Source organism: Salvelinus namaycush, chromosome 12 (assembly GCF_016432855.1).
Source record: "Salvelinus namaycush isolate Seneca chromosome 12, SaNama_1.0, whole genome shotgun sequence".
Taxonomy (NCBI): Eukaryota; Metazoa; Chordata; class Actinopteri; order Salmoniformes; family Salmonidae; genus Salvelinus; species Salvelinus namaycush.
Genome location: NC_052318.1, coordinates 14,962,610 through 14,990,130, shown reverse-complemented (window position 1 = coordinate 14,990,130; position 27,521 = coordinate 14,962,610). Strand labels below are relative to the sequence as shown.

Sequence of the window (27,521 nt, the reverse complement as noted above, 5' to 3'; positions counted from 1 at the left end):
CCTCTCTTCAAAGGGGGAGACACTCTGGACCCAAACTGTAACAGACCTATATCCATCCTGCTCTGCCATTCTAAAGTCTTCGAAAGCCAAGTTAACAAACAGATCACTGACCATTTCGAATCCCACCGTACCTTCTCCACTATGCAATTTGGTTTCCGAGCTGGTCATGGGTGCACCTCAGCCACGCTCAAGGTCCTAAACGATATCGTAACCTCCATCGATAAAAGACAGTACTGTGCAGCCGTCTTCATCAACCTGGCCAAGGCTTTCGACTCTATGGGGGTGCCACAGGGTTCAATTCTCGGGCCAACTCTTTTCTCTATATACATCAATGATGTCGCTCTTGCTGCTGGTGATTCTCTGATCCACCTCTACGCAGACGACACCATTCTGTACACATCTGGCCCTTCTTTGGACACTGTGTTAACAAACCTCTAAAGAGCTTCAATGCCATACAACACTCCTGGCCCTCGCTACATATTTGACGCCAAACCCACTGGCTCCAGGTCATCTATAAGTCTTTGCTAGGTAAAGCCCCGCCTTATCTCAGCTCACTGGTCACCATAGCAACACCCTCCAGCAGGTATATTTCACTGGTCATCCCCAAAGCCAACACCTCTTTTAGCCGCCTCTCCTTCCAGTTCGCTGCTGCCAATGACTGGAACGAATTGCAAAAATCCCTGAAGCTGGAGACTTATATCTCCCCCACTAACTTTAAGCATCAGCTGTCAGAGCAGCTTACCGATCACTGCATCTGTATACAGCCCATCTGTAAATAGCCCACCCAACTTCCTCATCCCCATATTGTTTTTTTGCTCTTTTGCACCCCGGTATCTCTACTTACACATCATCATCTGCACATCTAGCACTCCTGTGTTAATGCTAAATTGTAATTACTTCGCCACTATGGCCTATTTATTGCCTTACCTCCCTAATCTTACTACATCTGCACACACTGTACATTGATTTTTCTATTGTGTTATTGACTGTACGTTTGTTTATCCCATGTGTAACTCTGTGTTGTTGTTTTTGTCGCACTGCTTTGCTTTATCTTGGCGAGGTCACAGTTGTAAATGAGAACTTGTTCTCAACTGGCCTAACTGGTTAATAAAAAATACAAAAAATACATGACAAGCAAACTGATTCTTTTTGTGAGCAGCAGTAAAGCTCGCAGCAGTAAAGAAAGTGAGTTCTGAGAAGAAGATGGCTGTGTGTTTATGAGAGCCAGGCCCCAGCAGAGAAAGAGAAGGAGAGACCGAGAGAGGGGGATGGGGATAGATATACAGAGAGAGTGGGGGGATGGAGAGAGAGAGAGAAAGTGGGTGAGATAGAGAGAGAGCGAAAAAGCAATTGATAGAGAAGGAAAGAGAAAGACGGAGAGAGAGAAGTAGGGAGAAATAAAGGGATGAGAGAGAAGTCATCCAGTCATTATGATACTGACAGCCTCATCTATCTCCATCTGAGGGTGCAGACAGAGGACCTGTCTCCGTCCAAAACTGCACCTTAATCCCTTTATCGTGCACTGCTTTTGACCAGGGCCCATAGGGAATAGGGTGTCATTTGCGACGCATCCCCTGAAGCAGTGTTCTGTCACGGGGCTGTCTGTGTGTTTCGGCCCCTCATTTCCATGTGTGAATAGCTATGGCTGCATAGAGCCGGGCTGCCAACACAGGCCCCTGATAGCAGTGAAAAGTGCCGAGTCAGGAGGTCTTAATACACAGCGGCGGGCTTTCGGGGCTCTGGAATGATGAACACTGCAAATTAGTACCGGCCTGGGAGACTCACACAACTCCCCGGGCCAACACACCGACACACACAAGTGCACACACACACACACACAACCGCCCATACACACACCCTTCCTTTTCCACACAAACACAGGACCCACTCCAACACACACCTGAACCAACATAGCCTACTCCTCTTTCAAATGTTATGCACATAAATCCCCCCCCCCCCCACACACACACACTCTAGTTCCTCCCTCCAGAGAGCCCTAGCTAGATATTCTGAATCAGACTGGCTCATTTCCCATTCCTACTGACAGACACATAGGGGAAGTCCTCGTACTCTCTAGCCTAAGCCCTTGACTTCAGCCAGTGTAATGGAGTGTAAGGACTGTCAGGCCTGTGAGTGTGTTTACTGTGGGTCCAGTACTGGGGACAGACTGAGGACATGGACTACTATGACGACAGTACCACTCACATGACCGGTTCGGCTGTACTGAGGTCAGGGAGCTTACTATCTGTATGTCTGAAATGCCACCCTTTCCCTGTGGTGCCCTGGTCAAAAGTAGCGCACTAGAAAAGGAAGGATAGAGATAGTCTACATTCTAGTCTTAAAGGGTACCTTCCTGTAGACCCGGAGCAGGACAGAATAGGGTGCTGTGTGTGTGTGTGTGTGTGTGTGTGTGTGTGTGTGTGTGTGTGTGTGTGTGTGTGTGTGTGTGTGTGTGTATGTGTATGCCACTCACCTCCAGCTAGGTCCTCCTCCAGCAGCTGGATCTGCAGGTGGAAGATCTTCTCCTGGAGGTCACACAGAGAAGTCTTCATCTTCTCCCGCCGCGTCACCATGTAGCACAGGTTCCTCACCTGACATACAGAGGAACACACACAGTCCTCTGAACCATTATAATAACCAGGCTGGATCTATAGCAGAGAGAAATGCCCCATTAAAACCACCCAGCTTCCCTCCCTCCCACTCTCTCTGTATTCAGCCTCAGCCTCCCAAAGGGTTAGGGCTAGAGGTGCAACTAGACTGCAGCCAGGCGTAGGAGCTCCAGTCTGCAAGCCCAGACTCCTAGCTAGCCTAATTATCTTAGCAGCAGCATTCCCAAGCCCCCCCCTCCCCACACACACACACTGTCAAATCACTTTCATATGTTTTCATGTGTGTTTTGGGGGCTCTGGTTTGGCAGTGGGACAAAATGTGGTTGGTAGAGGAGCAGTGTGTGTGTGTGTGTGTGTGTGTGTGTGTGTGTGTGTGTGTGTGTGTGTGTGTGTGTGTGTGTGTGTGTGTGTGTGTGTGTGTGTGTGTGTGTGTGTGTGTGTGTGTTGTGGAGAGTTGGAGCGACTAGCTTCCTCCCAGGGAGCTCTCTGCCTGTCTGGGCCATAGCCAATCCACTGTGAGTAGTTACCAGTAAACCAGGCAGGGGCTGGCTCACAGCCAGGGACAGGATACACACACGTCTGAGTGCCCCCAGTGTGCCCTGTGTGAAAGCACATCTGTGTGAGAGCGTGTTTTTCCTCCCCAGTATATCTCAGTGGACATCTTTATTAATGTTCCTGAGAGTGTGTGACTAATGATTAGTCATAGTGATGATGGGAAGAGGGGCTGGGGGGAGAGAGAGACACAGATAGACAGAGAAGAGGAGTCTGCGTGCATGTGTGTGGCGGGCAGACAGACAGAGGGAACAGATCTGTCTGTGTTGTGAGGTGTCCATCCTGTCACTTAGATGGTACAGCATGGCAGAGCTGAGCCACCCAGACTGTCAACAAAGACAGATTTGTTCCCTCTGTCTGGCTGCCCGCCACACAATACACGCACGTAAGCATGCATGAAGACAAACACACACACATAGACAACTCAAGCACACGCATACAAAACACACACCGAGATACAGATCTCTGTTCTCCTCTCCCTGCAATGTTTAGCCCCACCAGGAACAAAACCGTAATTGTGTCCCAATGTATTCAGCTGATGGGAAAAGTACATTAACAAATGGTTAACAGAGGAGATATGGCCGACACACTGCCTCTGTGTGGGAGGAGAAAACCACAGGCTTAATGTTTGATATCTCTCTCTGCTCGGTTGTTTATTGAGTGGCCAGTATTCCATTACTTCCAAGTAGGATAAAAATAGACACAATGTGGGACACAACGTTCAGTATCTGTGTTTGATTATGAGTGGTGGGGGGAAACTGTTCTCAACACAAATACCTCTCTGCACCTAAGCAACACAGAGAGGAATGGGGATAAGAGGAGGGCAGACATTCACCTCCCTCCCTCCCTAATATATAGGACTCCTAGGACTCCTAGTATTCCTTTTATAGTGCACTATGTAGGGAAGAGGATGCCTTTTAGGACACCTATAAACCTCTTTCCAATACAGACTATCCTCTTCCTCCTGACATTTCTGTCCCTGGATCAGAGCACAGATAACTGCTAAGCAAGGCACTCTCCTCTCCTGCCAGACACCTGTTGATTTAATTAAGGCCTGATGACACCAGATGCTCTGGTGAACAGGTCTGCGTGGCCACATTCAGAGCACCGATGCCACTCCCCTGACGACCAGGTATGGAACGCGCTTTGGAAATGCGGTTGGCCCCGGGCTTAAAGGGCACGGCACGCGTCAGAGACGACGCTACCCCTGATCCTAGAGTAACAGCCACATGAACTAGAGGGGCTGGCCAGAGCCCCAGAGTTACAGGGTATTATGACCCAAATGTTGCCCAAATGGCTCCCTGTATAGTGCACTATATAGTAGTATAATATATAGGGCTCTGGTCATTATTAGTGCACTATGTAGGGAATAGGGTGCAGCCCTCAGCTCTGACTCACTGAGTAGCCAGGGATAGTAGTAGGGATGGGTAGGAGTAATAGAATCCTCGAATGGACGTCAAAGCTCCACCTTTAACCAGAGATAAAAAAAAAATGTAAATAAAATACTGTAAAACTATTTGGTGGAATGTGCTTTGTGGCTGCCCAAACATGTGCATTTGTGGGGCACAACAAAAAACAAACCAAGCATCACACCATTCTCCCCGCCAAGTCTCATTCACTCAATTGCATTCCGAGTGCTCCCTTCACACACGCGTGCTGAGTGCGCACACAAGCTCACAGTAGGCCTACAGAAATAAATGCCTATAAAACCACTGAAAAAAATTGTATTTCAAGCCCCATTTAAAATCATCAGTCTGAGAAAAAGTGTTCCAGGCACAACATGCGCATCACTTCACACTGGCAACTTTTTTCATTAGAAAAATATTCTGTTCCATTTTATTCTGTCATAATTATTTATTTTTTTGTCCATTTTTTTGTTGCAATTAAATAGGTGTTTTAACTGTGTTAAGGGCTCGGAAAATAAAGGCGTCTTGTCTGATAAATTAACAAAACAAGGCTATTGTCACGGCCGTTTAAAGGAGTGGACCAAGGTGCAGCGCGATTGGAATACATCTTTTAATTCAACGAAGAACACTAAACAAACTAACAAAATAACAAACTAACAAACGAAACGTGAAGCCAACATAGTGCTCACAGGCAACTAAACATGGACAATTACCCACCAATACAGGTGGGAAAAAGGCTACCTAAGTATGGTTCTCAATCAGAGACAACGATAGACAGCTGTCCCTGATTGAGAACCACACCCGGCCCAACACATAGAAATGCAAAATCATAGAACATACAACATAGAATGCCCACCCAAACCACACCCTGACCAAACCAAAATAGAGACATAAAAAGCTCTCTACAGTCAGGGCGTGACAGCTATGCCATTGCACAGCTATAGGCTTCTACAAGCAAGCTCCACTGCTGAGGTTATTGCCTTTTGGAAGATTGTGTTCCACGGTATCATATAACCAGTTGATATTACTGTTTCAAGAAATTAATCTTAAATGGCACTCGCTTTTTTATTGACTGTGTACATATACAGTGGGGAGAACAAGTATTTGATACACTGACGATTTTGCAGGTTTTCCTACTTACAAAGCATGTAGAGGTCTGTAATTTGCATTTTATTGCATGACATAAGTATTTGATATATCAACTTAATATTTGGTACAGAAACCTTTGTTTGCAATTACAGAGATCATACGTTTCCTGTAGTTCTTCACCAGGTTTGCACACACTGCAGCAGGGATTTTGGCCCACACCTCCATACAGACCTTCTCCAGATCCTTCCGGTTTCGGGGCTGTCGCTGGGCAATACAGACTTTCAGCTCCCTCCAAAGATTTTTTATTGGGTTCAGGTCTGGAGACTGGCTAGGCCACTCCAGGACCTTGAGATGCTTCTTACTCCTTCGTTGCCCTGGCTGTGTGTTTCGGGTCGTTGTCATGCTGGAAGACCCAGCCACGACCCATCTTCAATGCTCTTACTGAGGGAAGGAGGTTGTTGGCCAAGATCTCGCGATACATGGCCCCATCCATCCTCCCCTCAATACGGTGCAGTCCCCTTTGCAGAAAAGCATCCCCAAAGAATGATGTTTCCACCGCCATGCTTCACGGTTGGGATGGTTGGGATGGTTGTACTCATCCTTCTTCTTCCGCCAAACACGGCGAGTGGAGTTTAGACCAAAAAGCTCTATTTTCTGTCTCATCAGACCACATGACCTTCTCCCATTCCTCCTCTGGATCATCCAGATGGTCATTGGCAAACTTCAGACGGGCCTGGACATGCGCTGGCTTGAGCAGGGGGACCTTGCGTGCGCTGCAGGATTTTAATCCATGACGGCGTAGTGTGTTAGTAATGGTTTTCTTTGAGACTGTGGTCGCAGCTCTCTTCAGGTCATTGACCAGGTCCTGCCGTGTAGTTCTGGGCTGATCCCTCACCTTCCTCATGATCATTGATGCCCCACGAGGTGAGATCTTGCATGGAGCCCCAGACCGAGGGTGATTGACCGTCATCTTGAACTTCTTCCATTTTCTAATAATTGCGCCAACAGTTGTTGCCTTCTCACCAAGCTGCTTGCCTATTGTCCTGTAGCCCATCCCAGCCTTGTGCAGGTCTACAATTTTATCCCTGATGTCCTTACACAGCTCTCTGGTCTTGGCCATTGTGGAGAGGTTGGAGTCTGTTTGATTGAGTGTGTGGACAGGTGTCTTTTATACAGGTAACGAGTTCAAACAGGTGCAGTTAATACAGGTAATGAGTGGAGAACAGGAGGGCTTCTTAAAGAAACACTAACAGGTCTGTGAGAGCCGGAATTCTTACTGGTTGGTAGGTGATCAAATACTTATGTCATGCAATAAAATGCAAATTAATTACTTAAAAATCATACAATGTGATTTTCAGGATTTTTGTTTTAGATTCCGTCTCTCACAGTTGAAATGTACCTATGATAAAAATTACAGACCTCTACATGCTTTGTAAGTAGGAAAACCTGCAAAATCGGCAGTGTATCAAATACTTGTTCTCCCCACTGTATATATGTACACAGTCACACGGGGCAGCAGGTAGCCTAGTGATTAGAGTGTCGGACTAGTAACCGGAAGGTTGCTAGAGCGAATCCCCAAACTGACAAGGTAATCTGTTGTTCTGCCCCTGAACAAGGCAGTTACCCAACTGGTCCTAGGCCATCATTGTAAATAAGAATTTGTTCTGAACTGACTTGCCTAGTTAAATAAAGGTTAAATTAAAAAACAAAAAATTTAAATATATACATATATAGATACATATGTACACACACACACACACACACACACACACACACACACACACACACACACACACACACACACACACACACACACACACACACACACAACCACACACACACACACACACACACAACCACACACACACACACACACACACACAACCACACACACACACACACACACACACGGAACAATTTAGCAGTTAGGATATATTATCTGTAATGGTTATGATAAATTAGGCATTGTTGCGATTTGTTGGTATATAGATTAATGCGCACATATTGTTTTTCCAGTTCGGGCCTTGTATTCTAAAAATAGATTTTTGAGTACTCAAAAGAAAATCTGTGAATACTCAAACAGTTAAAAAAATATCAGACAGACTACATGGATATAGCAGAGACAACTTTAATGAGTTAGTGTAAGATATCCCCTCAGAGAAATGTGTGAAAAGGTTAAGAGCAGAGTCAGTGTGTACTGTAGGTACTGTAGGTGAATGTGGGGATGTGGATAACTTCATTATCCATTGAGGTCCAATGATAAGACGCTATCTGACTTTCATCTGAAATCTAAGCTCATTCACTGAACAATAACATGTTCTGATTGAACCAAATCCATCGTGCTATTTATCCTGATTACTAAGCAGACACAGGAAAGAGTCCAGCATCACAACATGGCTCTCGGGATTAGACAGATAGACACTGAGACAGATAGACACTGAGACAGATAGACACTGAGACAGATAAACACTGAGACAGATAGACACTGAGACAGATAGACACTGAGACAGATAGACACTGAGACAGATAGACACTGAGACAGATAAACACTGAGACAGATAAACAGACAGATAAACACTGAGACAGATAGACACTGAGACAGATAAACACTGAGACAGATAGACACTGAGACAGATAGACACTGAGACAGATAGACACTGAGACAGATAGACACTGAGACAGATAGACACTGAGACAGATAAACACTGAGACAGATAGACACTGAGACAGATAAACACTGAGACAGATAGACACTGAGACAGATAGACACTGAGACAGAAAAACACCGAGACAGATAGACACTGAGACAGATAAACACTGAGACAGATAAACACTGAGCCAGATAGACACTGAGCCAGATAGACACTGAGCCAGATAGACACTGAGACAGATAAACACTGAGACAGATAGACACTGAGACAGATAAACACTGAGACAGATAAACACTGAGACAGATAAACACTGAGACAGATAGACACTGAGACAGATAAACACTGAGACAGATAGACACTGAGACAGATAGACACTGAGACAGATAAACACTGAGACAGATAAACACTGAGACAGATAGACACTGAGACAGATCGACACTGAGACAGATAAACACTGAGACAGATAGACACTGAGACAGATAAACACTGAGACAGATAGACACTGAGACAGATAAACACTGAGACAGATAGACAGAGAGAAAGAGAGACTATTTGCACATTGTTACAACACTGTATATAGACATAATATGACATTTGAAATGTCTTTATTCTTTTGGAACTTCTGTGAGTGTAATGTTTACTGTAAATTTGAATTGTTTATTTCACTTTTGTTTACTATCTACTTCACTTGCTTTGGCGATGTTAACATATGTTTCCCATGCCAATAAAGCCCTTGAATTGAGAGAGAGAAAAACCAAAGCTCCACATATCAAAAGACACAGGGGAGGAGAGGGGGAGGGGAGGGAGAGGGATAGAGGGAACAAGGGAGGGAGGATAGATAAAAAGTGGGTCAGAGACAGCCCAGACTGTGGCAGCTGGATACGGTAGAGTGAGTGAGGAGGCTTTGTGAAGGCGGCTCTGTGGCATGCTGTGCTGCAGACATGAGGACAACCTCCCTACCAGAATCCTCCTCCTCCCAGAAGAGAGCCTAGCCAGGAGGAGAATTTATTAGCTCCTGTCAATCACTCACTGACACTATGCCCAAGCCTCGCCAACCGGGGGGGTCCAGGGAGACATCCTCGTCCAATCAGAGCTCAGAATGTTCTGACTGCTGTGTCAGAATAGACGCAAAGGGCCGTTATCTGTCTGGAGATCTTCCAGAGCTTTAGTAAACAGCAGGACACTTCTGCTGTGTTCAGTTAGCCTATTCACACAGACAGCGTCACAAATGGCACCCAAGCACCTTTATAGGGCACTACTTTTGACCAGGGACCGATATATAGGGAACAGTGCACTATATAGGGAATAGGGTGCTATGTGGGACACAAACACAGACTGTTTTTCTAAGGCTTCACCAAGGTTGTCTTTGGGTTTAATTAAAGTGAGCAAAGCAGTGTCACGGCAGATATGTCCAGATTAAAAACCCTGGTTATGAAACTAGCTGTTTTGTTAAGCCTCCGTCTCTGTGAGGATTGGAGTGTTAATGTTACTCAGTCAATATGCTTTGCGTGTGCAAACAAAAACAGGAGTGGGAGATTGAAGTTGTGGTTCTTCTCCCATTTTCAGGATGTACTGAGCGTCAGGTTGTGCGTGCTTCTGTGTGTCAGTATCAGACACTGGGGACTGTGAGTAGGGGACAAAATACCAGCCACATGGAGAGTTACAGCAAAAGAGGTACTGCTCCCTCCCAACACTCACTTCACCAGACAGACAGTAGGCAGGTTTCTGTAACTGACAGAGGCAAAGACTTAAGATTGGATCTAAGGCGCTGTAATGTGCTACGAAAACTCCATTCCATTGATTGATTGGCAAACCCAGCCCCATTAGCCTGTTAGCATCCTTCCCTGTAGGAGCACAGCCCACTAACCTGTTAGCATCCTCCACTGAGGGAGCATAGCCTATTAGCCTATTAGCATCCTCCACTGTAGGAGCACAGCCCACTAAACTGTTAGCATCCTCCACTGAGGGAGCATAGCCTATTAGCCTATTAGCATCCTCCACTGTAGGTGCACAGCCCACTAACCTGTTAGCATCCTCCACTATAAGGGAGCATAGTCTATTAGCATCCTCCACTGTAGGAGCACAGCCCACTAGCATGCTATTTAAAAAATATATAAAATAATTTCACCTTTATTTAACCAGGTAGGCTCATTTACAATTGCGACCTGGCCAAGATAAAGCAACGCAGTTCGACACATACAACAACACAGAGTTACACATGGAATAAACAAACATACAGTCAATAATACAGTAGAAAAAGTCTATATACAGTGTGTGCAAATGAGGTAGGATAAGGGAGGTAAGGCAATAAATAGCCCATGGTGGCAAAGGAATTACAATATACCAATTAAACACTGGAATGGTAGATGTGCAGAAGATGAATGTGCAAGTAGAGATACTGGGGTGCAAAGGAACAAGATAAATAAATAAATACAGTATGAGGATGAGGTAGTTGGATGGGCTATTTACAGATGGGCTATGTACAGGTGCAGTGATCTGTGAGCTGCTCTGACAGCTGGTGCTTAAAGCTAGTGACGGAGATATGAGTCTCCAGCTTCAGTGATTTTTGCAGTTCTTTCCAGTCATTGGCAGCAGAGAACTGGAAGGAAAGGCGGCCAAAGAAAGAATTGGCTTTGGGAGTGACCAGTGAGATATACCTGCTGGAGCGCGTGCTACAGGTGGGTGCTGCTATGGTGACCAGTGAGCTGAGATAAGGCGGGGCTTTACCTAGCAGAGACTTGTAGATGACCTGGAGCCAGTGGGTTTGGCAATGAGTATGAAGCAAGGGCCAGCCAACGAGAGCATACAGGTCGCAGTGGTGGGTAGTATATGGGGCTTTGGTGACAAAACGGATGGCACTGCGATAGACTGCATCCAATTTGTTGAGTAGAGTGTTGGAGGCTATTTTTTAAATGACATCACCGAAGTCGAGGATCGGTAGGATGGTCAGTTTTACGAGGGTATGTTTGGCAGCATGAGTGAAGGATGCTTAGCTGCGAAATAGGAAGCCGATTCTAGATTTAATTTTGGATTGGAGATGCTTAAAACCTTTTCTCAATAGGGGGTGCTGTTTTCACTTTGTAAAAAATTTGTTCCCAAATTAAACTGCCTCATACTCAATTCTTGCTCGTACAATATGCATATTATTATTACTATTGGATAGAAAACACTCTCTAGTTTCTAAAACCGTTTGAATTATATCTGTGAGTAAAACAGAACTCAAGTTGGAGCAATTTTCCTGTGGGGAAGTGAGAAAACTGAAATCAGCCAGGCTGTTCTGAGGTCAGTTTATTCATTTGCATGTCTTCTATTGGTCGAGATGCACTGCATACGCCTTCCCCTAGATGTCAGCAAATAGTGAGAATTGGAATGGAGTTGCTAGGCAGATCTGAGGCCATATAAATGGACTGGGAACGTGGGGTCCAGTCTTTCCTTCATTCGCCATGACGCAAGACAGACCTCAGGATGGCGTTCTAGAAAGCTCCCGTTATAGCCCTTAGATATATCCGGCTCTGATTTTATTCGATATAGGTGTTAAAGACATCATAATGTTGTTATTTTAAACCGAGTTATATCAGTTTATATCAGTATATTGCGATTTTCGGATATTTCTTTGTGTTGCGTTCTAGTGAGTTGGGCACGTCTGGGCCACATGGCTAATGTTTACTGCTAATTCCAAAGTTGAAGGCGACAATCTACAACCGAGCAACGATTCTTTTGGACAAAGGACAACTTGCCCAAGATTCTGATGAAAGCTCATCAAAAAGTAAGAACTATTTATGATGTTAATTCGTTGTTCTGTTGAAAAATTTAAACTCATATTCCGCCATTAATTTCGGTGCGGTCTCGCTTTAACGCACGCTGTATGTCGTAGTAACGTTAATTTTTAAAATCTAACACAGCGGTTGCATTAAGAACTAATGTATCTTTCATTTGCTGTCCAACCTGTATTTTTTAGTCAAGTTTATGATTAGTTACTGATTAGATTAGGTGCCTCTCCCAAGATTTCTCCCGACATATTGTTGGCAGCTTGGCTACTATTCTCATTGTATAACCACGATTTGTGCCGCTAAATATGCACATTTTCGAACAAACTCTATATGTATTGTGTAATATGATGTTATAGGACTGTCATCTGAAGAAGTTTGAGAAGGTTAGTGAAAAAATTAATATCTTTTGCTGGTTTATTCGTTATCGCTATTGTTGGCTTGAATCAATGCTGTTGTGTGGTTGGCTATTGTAGTAAGCTAATATAATGCTATATTGTGTTTTCGCTGTAAAACACTTAAAAAATCTGAAATATTGGCTGGATTCACAAGATCTTTGTCTTTCATTTGCTGTACGCTGTGTATTTTTCATAAATGTTTTATGATGAGTATTTAGGTAATTCACGTTGGTCTCTGTAGTTATTCTAGTTGCTTTGGTGAGAGTTGTGATGGTGGCTGCAATGTAAAACTATGATTTATACCTGAAATATGCACATTTTTCTAACAAAACATATGCTATACAATAAATATGTTATCAGACTGTCATCTGATGAAGTTGTTTCTTGGTTAGTGACTATTTATATCTTTATTTGGTCGAAATTGTGATAGCTACCTATGCAGGAAAAAAATGGTGGTCTTTTGCTATCGTGGTTAGCTAATAGATTTACATATTGTGTCTTCCCTGTAAAACATTTTAAAAATCAGAAATGATGGCTGGATTCACAAGATGTGTATCTTTCATCTGGTGTCTTGGACTTGTGATTTAATGATATTTAGATGCTAGTATTTACTTGTGACGCTATGCTAGGCTATGCTAGTCAGCTTTTTTACTGATGGGGGTGCTCCCGGATCCGGGATTGTGACCAAGTAGAAGTTAATGAGTCTGGAAGGAGAGTTTACAGTCTAACCAGACACCTAGGTATTTGTAGTTGTCCACATATTCTAAGTCAGAACCGTCCAGAGTAGTGATGATGGACGTGCGGGCAGGTGCGGGCAGCGATCGGTTGAAAAGCATGCATTTAGTTTTACTTGCATTTAAGGGCAGTTGGAGGCCATGGAAGGAAAGTTGTACGGCATTGAAGCTCGTCTGGAGGTTAGTTAACACAGTGTCCAAAGAAGGGCCAGAGGTATACAGAATGGTGTCGTCGGCGTAGAGGTGGATCAGAGAATCACCAGCAGCAAGAGCGACATCATTGATGTATACAGAGATGGAGTCGGCCCGAGAATTGAACCCTGTGGTACCCCCATTGAGACTTTCCAGAGGTCCGGACAACAGGCTCTCTGATTTGGCACACTGAACTCTATCAGAGAAGTAGTTGGTGAACCAGGCAAGGCAATAATTTGAGAAACCAAGGCTGTTGAGTCTGCCGATAAGAATGTGGTGATTGACAGAGTCGAAAGCCTTAGCCAGGTTGATGAATACGGCTGCAGAGTAATGTCTCTTATCGATGGAGGTTATGATATCGTTTAGGACCTTGAGCGTGGCTGAGGTGCACCCATGACCAGCTCTGAAACCAGATTGCATAGCGGAGAAGGTACGGTGGGATTCGAAATGGTCAGTGATCTGTTTGTTAACTTGGCTTTCGAAGACCTTAGAAAGGCAGGGTAGGATAGATATAGGTCTGTAGCAGTTTGGGTCTAGAGTTTCTCCCCCTTTGAAGAGGGGGATGACCGCGGCAGCTTTCCAATCTTTGTGGATCTCAGACGATACGAAAGAGAGGTTGAACAGGCTAGTAATAGGGGTAGAAACAATTGCGGCAGATCATTTTAGAAAGAGAGGGTCCAGATTGTCTAGCCCGGCTGATTTGTAGGGGTCCAGATTTTGCCGCTCTTTCAGAACATCAGCTATCTGGCTTTGGGTGAAGGAGAAATGGGGGAGGCTTGGGTGAGTTGCTGTGGGGGGTGCAGGGCTGTTGATCGGGGTAGGGGTAGCCAGGTGGAAAGCATCGCCAGCAGTAGAAAAATGCTTATTGAAATTCTCAATTATAGTGGATTTATCGGTGGTGACAATGTTTCCTAGCCTCAGTGCAGTGGGCAGCTGGGAGGAGGTGCTCTTATTCTCCATGGTCTTTACAGTGTCCCTGTTGTAACTTTAATGGGTTACAGAGTTAATGTTTAAGTTAATTCATCGAGCTCTATCTAAAGATATTTGTAATTGTTTTAGAATTTGTGTGTTGGAGATTGAGAGAACTACATACATATTTTGTACTGGTTCGTATTAAATTAGGCTTTTGACTGCACGTTCCAGAATGCCTTGTGACAGGAAGTAGAGAGAGAACGCGCTAGTTAAGTGCAATTGACAGGTGATTATTTTGACCCTTTCCGCTAGCAACTCATTATTCATTGTTCTGTAGAATCTAAAGTTTGTAAATGTAACGTGAACAAGTATTATTACTAAAAGAAGCTTTCATATCAAACCCGACGTGCCGAGTCATTACTTTTAAAATTTGGTGCCGAAACCCGGGACAGTATGAGCTGCGACGAGGAACGTCGGCATGAAGCAGAAAGAATGAGACGAAAGCGGGGTACCATTCGAGGTGCCACAACACGGATTTTGAATCAGATTGACGTGGAAATAACCCAGTCAAATCCGGATACCGGATTATGAGTTTGTGCTACAGGATGCAAATTTCTGCTTGAAAAAGCTAGCCTTTGCTTTCCTAACTGCCTGTGTATATTGGTTCCTAACTTCCCTGAAAAGTTGCATATCACGGGGGCTATTCGATGCTAATGCAGAACGCCACAGGATGTTTTTGTGCTGGTCAAGGGCAGTCAGGTCTGGAGAGAACCAATGGCTATATCTGTTCCTGGTTCAATTTCTTTTGAACGGGGCAATGCTTATTTAAGATGGTGAGGAAGGCACTTTTAAAGAATAACCAGGCATCCTCTACTGACGGGATGAGGTCAATATCCTTTCAGGATACCCGGGCCAGGTCAATTAGAAAGGCCTGCTCGCTGAAGTGTTTCAGGGAGCGTTTGACAGTGATGAGGGGTGGTCGTTTGACCGCAGACCCATTACAGATGCAGGCAATGAGGCAGTGATCGCTGAGATCCTGGTTGTTGACAGCAGAGGTGTATTTGGGGGGCTAGTTGGTCAGGATGACATCTATGAGGGTGCCCGTGTTTACGGATTTGGGGTTGTACCTGGTGGGTTCATTGATAATTTGTGTGAGATTGATGGCATCAAGCTTAGATTGTAGGATGGCCGGGGTGTTAAGCATGTCCCAGTTTAGGTCACCTAGCAGCACGAGCTCTGAAGATAGATGGGGGGCAATCAATTCACATATGATGTCCAGGGCACAGCTGGGGGCAGAGGGTGGTCTATAGCAAGCGCCAACGGTGAGAGACTTATTTCTGGAAAGTGGATTTTTAAAAGTAGAAGCTTGAATTGTTTGGGTACAGACCTGGATAGTAGGACAGAACTCTGCAGGCTATCTCTGCAGTAGATTGCAACACCGCCCCCTTTGGCAGTTCTATCTTGTCGGAAAATGTTATAGTTAGGGATGGAAATTTCAGGGTTTTTGGTGGTCTTCCTAAGCCAGGATTCAGACACGGCTAGGACATCCGGGTTGGCAGTGTGCTAAAGCAGTGAATAAAACAAACTTAGGGAGGAGGCTTCTAATGTTAACATGCATGAAACCAAGGCTTTTACGGTTACAGAAGTCAACAAATGGGAGCACCTGGGGAGTAGGAGTGGAGCTAGGCACTGCAGGGCCTGGATTAACCTCTACATCACCAGAGGAACACAGGAGGAGTAGGTTAAGGGGACGGCTAAAGTCTATCAGAACTGGTCGCCTAGTACGTTCGGAACAGAGAGTAAAAGGAGCAGGTTTCTGGGCGCGATAAAATAGATTCAAGGCATAATGTACAGACCAAGGTATGGTAGGATGTGAGTACATTGGAGGTAAACCTTGGCATTGAGTAATGATGAGAGAGATATTGTCTCTAGAGACGTTTAAACCAGGTGATGTCACCGCATATGGGGGAGGTGGAACTAAATGGTTGGTTAAGGCATATTGAGCAGGGCTAGAGGCTCTATAGTGAAATAAAACAATAATCACTAACCAGGACAGTAATGGACAAGGCATATGATATTGGGGAGAGGCATGCATAGCCGAGTGATCATAGGGGTCCAGTGAGTGGTTGGGCTGGCTGGAGACATGGCGATTCAGACAGCTAGCAGAAGGGCCTTAGAGGGACGTCGCGACGGAGGAAAGTCTGTTTTAGCCTCCGCGTGCGGTGACGTCGATGGACCAGTCGTGATGGATTAGTAGGGTTCCGAGTAGCAGAGGGGTCCAAGTCCAATTGGCAAAATAGGTATAGAGGCCCAAGAAATTGGCCGATGGATCTATTCAGCTAACAGTCCAATATGCTCTAGACAGCTAGCGGCCGTGGCTAGCTGTCAGCATCCTCCACTGAGGGAGCATAGTCCATTAGCCTATTAGCATCCTCCAAAGTAGGAGCCCAGCCCTTTAAAACCTCTCTGGGATATGTGGGACGCTAGCGTCCCACCTGGCCAACATCCAGTGAAAATGCAGAGCGCCAAATTCAAATAAATTACTATAAAAATTTAACTTTCATGAAATCACACATTCAATATACCAAATTAAAGCTACACTTGTTGTGAATCCAGCCAACGTGTCAGATTTCAAAAATGCTTTACGGCGAAAGCAAACAATGCTATTATCTGAGGATAGCACCCAAGCAAACAATCAAGGACCATCATATTTCAACCCTCCCGGCACGACACAAAACGCAGAAATAAAGATATAATTCATGCCTTACCTTTGACGAGTTTGTTCTGTTGGCACTCCAATATGTCCCATAAACATCACAAATGGTCCTTTTGTTCGATTAATTCCGTCGATATATATATCCAAAATGTCCATTTATTTGGCGCGTTTGATCCAGAAAAACATTGGTTCCAACTTGCACAACGTGACTACAAAATATCTCAAAAGTTACCTGTAAGCTATGTCCAAACATTTCAAACTACTTTTGTAATACAACTTTAGGTATTTTTTAACGTAAATAATCGATAAAATTGAAGACGGGATGATCTGTGTTCAATACCGGAGGAAAACAATGTGTAGCATGCTTTCTGGTCACGCGACTCTAACAAACAGTACACTTCACTGGAGCCTCATTCTGAACATGGCTACTTCTTCATTTCTCAAAGGAAAAACCTCAACCAATTTCTAAAGACTGTTGACATCCAGTGGAAGCGATAGGAACTGCAGGAAGGTCCCTTAGAAATCTGGATTCTCAATGAAACCACATTGAAAAGAGAGTGACCTCAACAACAACAAAAAATCTGAATGGTTTGTCCTCTGGGTTTTGCCTGCCAAATAAGTTCTGTTATAGTCACAGACATGATTCAAACAGTTTTAGAAACTTCAGAGTGTTTTCTATCCAATACTAATACTAATATGCATATATTAGCATCTGGGAATGAGTAGGAGGCAGTTTACTCTGGGCACGCTTTTCATCCAAACGTGAAAATGCCGCACCCTATCCATAAGAAGTTAACCTGTTATCATGCAGTGGGTGCAAGGCCCATTAACCTGTTAGCATCCTCTACTGTGAGAAAACAGCAAGAAGGTTCAGCTCCACACTCCCTTTACCAGAGAGGAGAGGAGTTACTCAGGCTAAAATGAGCAATACTCCAGCAGGAGAGAGGCTTCACACAGCTACGTGTTAAAGTTGAATTGATCATTTTTATTGCCACACTAGTCAGGGGGTAAGTGAGAAGGCTTGAGAAATATATTTGGAAATCCATATCGGGTGGTTAGCTATTTAACTGAACAGAACCCTGACTGAGTGAGTGGCTGGCTGGATCAGTGAAAGGATAAGTCAGATAGAGCAACTCCCTCAATAAGAATAAGAATGATAATAGCTTCAATGACAGAGTTGCTCATATCTCTGGGATGGTGCTAAGGAGCAATACTGTTGTTCAAATTGGCAGGGTTTTTGTGGCTAACACTTTGACAGTCCTTGATGAAGATTCTCCAAACGCTACTTCTGTAGTAGGTACGCTAGGAGCAATGTTTGTAAGGCGACCTTTCTAAGCTTACTCCAAAATGAGTGAAGATAAGATGGGAAACTGTTGCAACCGTATCATCAAACAAACCAAGCAAGACTGTCTACCCAGAAGCTTATCTCAGCATCACACTCTTAAATCTCCTCCACCATTGGATCTCTCCATTTCTACACACAGGAACCAAATTATTTATCCCACCTTTTCTTCAACCAAACCTTGTCTTCATACAGAACATACAGACAGTGATCCAACGATTAGGTCCTGGAAGATACACACAGACGGGGCTGTAGTGGAGAGGGTCGATGGCTTCAAGTTCCACGGTGTCCACGTCACTAAGGACCTATCATGGTCCAAACACACCAACACAGTCGTGAAGAGGGCACGACAACTCCTTTTCCCCATCAGGAGGCTGAAAAGATTTGGCATGGGCCCTCAGATCCTGAAAAAGTTATCCAAGCTATCATTGACTTGGTACCCCATGTATATATCCAAGCCATCATCACTCATTGTGTATTTATTCCTCGTGTTACAATTTTCTATTATTATTATTTATTTTGTATTATTTCTAATTCTGCATTGTTGGGAAGGGCCTGTCAGTAAGCATTTCACTGTTAGTCTCCCTACACCTGTTGTTTAAGAAGCATGTGACAATTATAATGTTATTTGATCATTTGATTTGACAAGGCAACCTGCAGCTGCTGGCAACAACACCGCCCTTGATCGCATAGCGCTACAGAGGGTGGTGCGTACAGCCATCCAGGACCTCTATATCCGGCAGTGTGAAAGGAAGGCCCGGAAAATCTTTAGACTCCAGCCACCCAAGCCACAGTCCGTTCTCACTGCTTCCGCACGGCAATCGGTACCGTCTGACGCCAACAGGCTCCTGAACAGCTTCTAGCCCCAAGCCATAAGACTGCTAAACAGAATGGCTACACAGACTGAGTTCACCCTTGTATTATATTTTTGCACCATCTCTATGCATATGCACAGGAGACACACACACACACACACACTGACACTCCAACACACACACATATCATGCACACACATTTATACTGACTCTACACACACACGCACTCACTTTGAACCATCATTCACGCTGCTGCTATTCTGTTTATCATACATCTTGATGCCTAGTCACCTTACCCCTATACATATCTAACCCTACCACTCCAGTATCCCTGTCACCTTAGCCCTATACATATCTACCCCTACCACTCCAGTATCCCTGTCACCTTACCCCTATACATATCTAACCCTACCACTCCAGTATCCCTGTCACCATACCCCTATACATATCTAACCCTACCACTCCAGTATCCCTGTCACCTTACCCTATACATATCTAACCCTACCACTCCAGTATCCCTGTCACCATACCCCTATACATATCTAACCCTACCACTCCAGTATCCCTGTCACCTTACCCCTATACATATCTACCCCTACCACTCCAGTATCCCTATCACCTTAGCCCTATACATATCTAACCCTACCACTCCAGTATCCCTGTCACCTTACCCCTATACATATCTAACCCTACGACTCCAGTATCCCTGTCACCATACCCCTATACATATCTAACCCTACCACTCCAGTATCCCTGTCACCTTACCCTATACATATCTAACCCTACCACTCCAGTATCCCTGTCACCATACCCCTATACATATCTAACCCTACCACTCCAGTATCCCTGTCACCTTACCCCTATACATATCTACCTCTACCACTCCAGTATCCCTGTCACCTTAGCCCTATACATATCTACCCCTACCACTCCAGTATCCCTGTCACCTTACCCCTATACATATCTAACCCTACCACTCCAGTATCCCTGTTACCTTAACCCTATACATATCTACCTCTACCACTCCAGTATCCCTGTCACCTTACCCCTATACATATCTAACCCTACCACTCCAGTATCCCTGTCACCTTACCCCTATACATATCTAACCCTACCACTCCAGTATCCCTGTCACCTTACCCCTATACATATCGACCCCTACCACTCCAGTATCCCTGTCACCTTACCCCTATACATATCTAACCCTACCACTCCAGTATCCCTGTCACCTTACCCCTATACATATCTACCTCTACCACTCCAGTATCCCTGTCACCTTAGCCCTATACATACCTACCCCTACCACTCCAGTATCCCTGTCACCTTACCCCTATACATATCTACCTCTACCACTCCAGTATCCCTGTCACCTTACCCCTATACATATCTAACCCTACCACTCCAGTACCCCTGTTACCTTACCCCTATACATATCTACCTCTATATCTAACCCTACCACTCCAGTATCCCTGTTACCTTACCCCTATACATATCTAACCCTACCACTCCAGCATCCCTGTCACCTTAGCCCTATACATATCTACCCCTACCACTCCAGTATCCCTGTCACCTTACCCCTATACATATCTACCTCTACCACTCCAGTATCCCTGTCACCTTACCCCTATACATATCTACCCCTACCACTCCAGTATCCCTATTTCTAGTGCTACATTGATATTGATTACTGCATTGTTGGGTTTGGAGCTAGCAAGAAAGGCATTTCACTGTACTTGTGCCACATGACATTAAAACTTAAAACTTGACATTGCAGACAAAAGCTAACAGGCTCTTATCTCTCCAGTCCGGGGCCCGCAGCGAGGGTGCCCAGTCCGGGGCCGGCAGCGAGGGTCCCCAGTCCGGGGCCCGCTACGAGGGTCCCCAGTCCGGGGCCCGCAGCGAGGGTGCCCAGTCCGGGGCCCGCAACGAGGGTCCCCAGTCCGGGGCCCGCAACGAGGGTCCCCAGTCCGGGGTCGGCGACGGGGGTCCCTGCACCAGAGGAGCCACCAAAGTGGGGTGAGCCAGAGGTGGAGCGGGGTCTACGTCCAGCACCAGAGCCGCCACTGCGGATAGATGCCCACCCAGACCCTCCCCTATAGGTTCAGGTTTTGTGGCCGGAGTCCGCACCTTTGGGTGGGTACTGTCACGCCCTGACCTTAGAGAGCTTTTTATGTCTCTATTTTGGTTTGGTCAGGGTGTGATTTGGGTGGGCATTCTATGTTCTATGTTTTTGTATTTCTTTGTTTTGGCCGGGTATGGTTCTTAATTAGGGACAGCTGTCTATCGTTGTCTCTGATTGGGAATCATACTTAGGCAGCCTTTTTCCCTTTTGTGTTTGTGGGAAGTTGTCTTTGTTGTACTATAGCCCTCTTAAGCTTCGCGGTCGTTTTGTATTGTTTTTGTTGGCGACATTATCCAAATAAAAAGTAATGTACGCTCACCACCCTGCGCTTTGGTCTTCCTTCAACGACGGCCGTGACAGTTTGAGTGAGTTTCCATGTGCTCGCGCAGGTGCCTGAGAGCTGTGACTGCGCCAGGGGCTAACATCTTGTACGTTGTCTCTTCGTGCGCAGGGCAAATAAAAATCCAACAAGCAGACTTCCAGTTGTGGCAGTGTCCTCATTAAATTACACAAAATGAATGCAATTAATACACAATGCAGAACCAACCACGCTACACTACGACACAGTATAACTGAAAAAATTGTAAGCACTGGTCAGACTTGTGTGTAACAAAAACAGCATGTTCTCTCTTTAAATTGTTCTCTCTTACAGACAACATACTGTATGTAACACAGGCTTTTAAAATCCTAAACCTTACAAGACATGTGCAAGGTAGTGTACCATTTTATATTCAGGACATAGCTGTACATAAAATGTTCACAAGACTCAGCTTTTAAAACGTGTAACTGAGTTAGTGTGTATAGGCAGGCCGGGGCCGACAGACAGACACCACACATAAACCTGAGAAGTGGGGACTGTCCTGTAGTTTTGAGACAACACGGGTCGTCCATACACAGGGTCAGGAAGTTCAGAGAGGACGAGCTGCTTTACAAGCTGTGCACGCACTCTCGTGCACACACACACACACGCAGAAGGTGTTCAAGGGTATGGAGACTGTACGGTTGGCCGTGTGTGTTTTTGCGTGACAAGGGAGGTGTTGAGGGTGAAGGTTCGATTACGTCTCCACCTGGTCTCACTGTCTTATCAAAGTGAATTGAGCGTTTTGCTTATCTGACCACCCTGGCATTCCCGGACGCGCGTTCGCAGGGGGTGAAATCATATATACAACACTGCAAAATTAGACAGTGGCCCGCAGATATAAATATTGATGTCCCTCGCCGGTCTCATTTTTTTCACCCATCATGCAGGCTGATATCAGAGAGGTCTGTGTGTGACATGAGCAGTGGTGGGTACTGCTCACGCTGCTGCCACTGAAAGACAAGAGATAATGAAAGAACGAGGGAGAGTGAGGCAGCATCCCAAATGGCACCCTGTTCCCTATATAGGGAATAGGGTGCAGGGAATGTAAGGAATAGTACCATTTGGGATGCAGCCTGAGAGGCTGATGGAGGGAGGAAGGCACAAGCCACTGAGGAGCGGTAGGTTCCATTGAACAGGCTGACCGTCTGGTATTGAAACACACAATGGGACTCAGAGCGATGAGACACTTAGTCGAGATAAAGGGCGCTGCCGCTGTCTGTCGCCTGGAATGGCAGGTTCGGCTCAGGACTATGGCAGAAATAAATGTCAGGGAAAATATCAGCCAGGCACTAAAAAATAAAGCACTGTACTGTTCAGACTGGCAAGACAGCCAGTAGTTCGGGACTTTCCCATATGTATCAGAAGTAGACTTCAACTCAGTGTGGAGACTCCGAGTAGACTGCGCTAGGTGGGTTACACTAGACTGTGGAGATGAGATGGTTGGGTACCAAGTTGTCATCGGGGCTGGGGGTTGGCCATGAAAGTTCCTCTTCAGTTAGTCCACTCCATGTAGTAGAGTTGTGAACTCGAGTCACATGACTTGGACTCGAGTCTGACAAACTTGATGACTTGAGACTCAACAGAAAATAAAATAACTTTAGAGTTAACTTGGAGCCTCAAGAGTCGACCAACTTGAGACTGAGCGACTTCAAATGATGTGGCCAGGTTTTGTAATGTTTTGTAACTCATTTTGTGGCACAGTCTGTGGATTACTCTCCCCACAGCATCGCCCTTGCAAAAAACGCGCAACAGACTGGCTAGTGAAATGCACACTTAGCCCACTGACTGGACCAGCAAAATGTCAATCAACACAGGTGATCCCCAGATCTGTGCCTCGACACAATCCTGTCTCGGAGCTCTACGGACAATCACTTCGACCTCATGGCTTGGTTTGTGCTCTGACGTACACTGTCAACTGTGGGACCTTATATAGACAGATGTGTGCCTTTCCAAATCATGTCCAATCAATTGAATTGATCACAGGTGGACTCCAATCAAGTTGTAGAAACATCTCAAGGATGATCAATGGAAACAGGATGCACCTGAGCTCAGATTCACATCTCATAGCAAAGGGTCTGAATACTTACTTACTTATTATTATTTTTTATTTGCAAAAAATTCTAAAAACCTGTTTTTGCTTTGTCATTATGGGGTATTGTGTGTAGATTGATGATGAAAAATGTTTATTAAATCAATTGTAGAATAAGGCTGTAATGTAACCAAATGTGGAAAAAGTCAAGGGGTCTGAATACTTTCTGAAGGCACTGTCATTCTGGTTGTGTGTAATAGGCGCGCACACCTCAGTGATCCTAAAAATAGGCTACGTGGCCTGCACGCCACGCTTTGAAGTCAGCACGTTGAATAAAATAAAATGATCGTTCCATGTATGAATGGTGATGAAATAGCATTATTAATCATTAAGTCTGATTAAGACCAATGTACTAATGTGATGGATGTGGAAATTGGCTTTTACATTGTAGAACCAGTTTATTGGATGTAATTGCCAATTTGGTGATTGTATGGTCCTGGGAGGGGCCAAGTGCTTATGTACCTATTTGAGCTCCTGCTTTGATTTGGTTTCTCAAGGCGAGGCTGTGCAGTCTTGCCCTCTACCTGTGTCCGTTTAGATAGAACAGGTTAAGCCTGACACAGAGGCTATTTCCTGTGTATATTTTGGATGATATGGTGCTTTCACCATTGGATCACCAAGACCTGTAAATAAATCTACACTCTGAGCACGTCAACCTGCCTTGCTTTCTGCTGATTTCATGCCCTTACGACTGCAACCTGTCCCTATTTTACAATTACATCATCAAAATGTGTTGTAGACAAAATAATGAAAAGGGCTGCCTGGTAGCCTCAATAAATAGACAGATTTGATGCATGTACAGATTTTTTTTTTTACTTGACTTGCTCTTAGAATGCACAACTTGGGACTTGACTCGAGACTCTGCCCATTCTACTTGGGACTTGACTTGAGGCTCAGACCTTGTGACTTCCGTGTAACTCGAATAATAGTGAATTGGTCCCACCTCTGTTATTTAGTATGCCATGTAAGGTATAGGTGTGGGAAGAAATGGTCTTTAAAGGACAGGGGCTGGGAGAAAGTGGGTCTGGTCTGTTGGGCTCTGGTGTTTGTCCCGAATAAAGGCTATGCCTACTCCAGACAGACTGGGAGACAGATGCAATGTACTCTAACACAGTGAGACAGAATTAGAGAAGTCTCTGCCTGGGAGGCAGGATGAGGCAGTACAGAGACAGTCTTATAGAGGCCTGGGAGGCAGAATGAGGCAGTCTTATAGAGGCCTGGGAGGCAGGATGAGGCAGTACAGAGACAGTCTTATAGAGGCCTGGGAGGCAGAATGAGGCAGTACAGAGACAGTCTTATAGAGGCCTGGGAGGCAGGATGAGGCAGTACAGAGACAGTCTTATAGAGGCCTGGGAGGCAGGATGAGGCAGTACAGAGACAGTCTTATAGAGGCCTGGGAGGCAGGATGAGGCAGTACAGAGACAGTCTTATAGAGGCCTGGGAGGCAGAATGAGGCAGTACAGAGACAGTCTTATAGAGGCCTGGGAGGCAGAATGAGTCAGTAGTAGGGATGTGAACGTTTAAACACTTAAACAACATTGGGATCATTAACATTTAGAAAAAATCCCTAACCGAAAAGTTATTTAATTTATTTTTGTACAAAATTAAAATCACAATGCAGTTACCACAAAACAGGTACATATTATCATAATAAAGGGAAACATTTAAATGTAAGAAATACCTAATATCCAACAATGCTGTCATGTTAATAGGAGGTATGAATCTTTCTAAATGTTTTGCAACAGATTTAAAGCACCCCGTACACCATGGTCGTTAACAGTTGGAGAAATGGCAGAGAGTGAGACAGGGAAGAGAAAGCAGATATACTTTAAGAAGTTAAATGAGAAGGTGATGAAATGTCAAATGTGAGGTGGCAGTACAGGGGCAATGCTGAAATGGAGGCACCGTGAGACCCAACCCGTTAAAGGGCTGAGTGAGAAGATCACAGTCCTGAGTACAGAAATTATTGCAGTTGATATGCAGCCACTATCAATGGTAGAGGATGTCGGCTTCAATACACTAATGGCATATCTAGAACCAGACTACAAGATGCCTTGTTGAAAAACCACGAGGGCTCTGATGCAGAAGTACAAAGCGCGAGGCCGAGTGAGGCAGTTTGAACCCAGTCCAGCAGGACGGGCCTGTCTGCTGCTTGACCCGGCCTGTTTGGCCCACAGCAAGAGACCCCACTGCAGCTACACACAGGCACTATGTGTGTGCGTGCGTGTGTGTGTGTGTATATATATATGTGTGTGTGTGTGTATATATATGTATGTGCGTGAGAGACGGCGCAAGCACAGCCAGCGAGGTGGAGGGGGGCACGTCAAAAACAATCAGACCAATTCTGTAGAATCGCGTTGGGGAGAAATAAATAGAGGTCGAGTCAAATTACATTCATTCATTTCTTCTCTATTTTCTCGTCTTTCTCTCTCTCTCTCTCTTCCCCCCACCACCTCCCATCCTCTCTTTCTGCCCTGCTGTAGCAGCACAAGGTTTCTCTCCTCTGCAAAGTGCTGCAGAGAAGGGGGGGGACAAGCTGGCTCTGTGAAATTGGAATGTGCAGCCAAGAACAACTCTGCTGACCATGGCACGCAGTGTACCTGACCGTACCAACCGAACCCTCAGCCCTGCACTGCTCTGGCTGTACTGCCAACTTTTTCTGTCGCGATACGTCCTTCCCTCCCTCTCTCCCTCCATTCCCCATCTCTCTCACTCTCACTGTCTCTCCATTCCCACTCTCTCTCCAGAAAGAGAGAACGAGAGAGAGACAGAGAGAGAGAGAGAAGGAGGGAGGGAAATGTAGGGCTGTAGCGGTCATTACATTCTGTCAGACGGTGATTGTCATAAAAATAACTGCCGGTCTCACGGTAATTGACAGTTAATTAACATAAACACGTTCAGCATCTCCGGCTTCCACGCATAGCCTACAAGCCACTGATGCTGACCTTTGGAGTTATTCTTTTTCAAATGTAAATGTTCCATTCAATATAGCCTACACCATCACAATCAATCCATTGTTTATTTTAAGCAGGTCTAAAGAAACATTATGATATGAAGAACATTTTCAGAAGAACAGAATTGCATATTCTGAGTTGTTCTTATGTTTGGCACTAATCTGGCTATGCCATATGGCTGTGGGCTACACTAGTTCATGTAGCAGGCAAGATTGGCTTAGAATTCCCGTGGCATTGTTTAATATTATTTTATAGTAAAAACATTACAATTGAACATAGCTGAATAAAATAGAGAGGATATTTTTCTCCAAACGATTTACGAGGGAGTGCGCACATTCTGTGTTGAGAGGGTAACAAAGAAACATCTCCTCCTATATGCTTAATTTAGAGTTATTTATGCACTTCGGAGCTCCCGAGTGGAGCAGCGGTCTAACGCACTGCATCTCAGTGCTAGAGGCGTCACTACAGACCCTGGTTCAATTCCAGGCTGTATCACAACCGGCCGTGATTGGGAGTCTCAGGGTGGCGCACAATTGGCCCAGCGTCGGTTAGGGTTTGGCCGTGGTAGGCTGTCATTGTAAATTAGAATTTGTTCTTAACTGACTTGCCGAGTTAAATAAAGGTTCAATAAAATATAACAAACTTTAGTTGTGATAAACGTTAGTCTATATGTTTTGATCTCTAACACATTCTAAGGCTGCATGATACCACTAATGATTTGAAAAAAGTTGGATGAAAGGCATGCACTATGCTCTGTTTCTTGCGCAGGTTGCACACACTTAATCAGTCTCTTTAGTTGTGATACAAACCTC

General features: G+C 45.0%; 1 protein-coding gene and 1 long non-coding RNA gene across 2 annotated transcripts in view; one reads left to right on the top strand and one right to left on the bottom strand.

Moving 5' to 3' along the window:
- The window catches only part of LOC120056944 (protein Jade-1-like), a 230,211-nt gene that overhangs the window by 46,577 nt on the left and 156,113 nt on the right, over positions 1-27,521 (bottom strand). Inside the window, exon 10 of the mRNA XM_039005244.1 lies at positions 2,474-2,591. Coding sequence (XP_038861172.1) covers positions 2,474-2,591 — 118 coding nt within the window. The remainder of the gene's footprint in view (positions 1-2,473; positions 2,592-27,521) is intronic.
- LOC120056945 lies at positions 4,102-19,115 on the top strand. Its single transcript, XR_005477858.1, has 3 exons — positions 4,102-4,293; positions 9,874-9,981; positions 19,018-19,115. It is a non-coding gene; the product is annotated as an uncharacterized LOC120056945 (long non-coding RNA).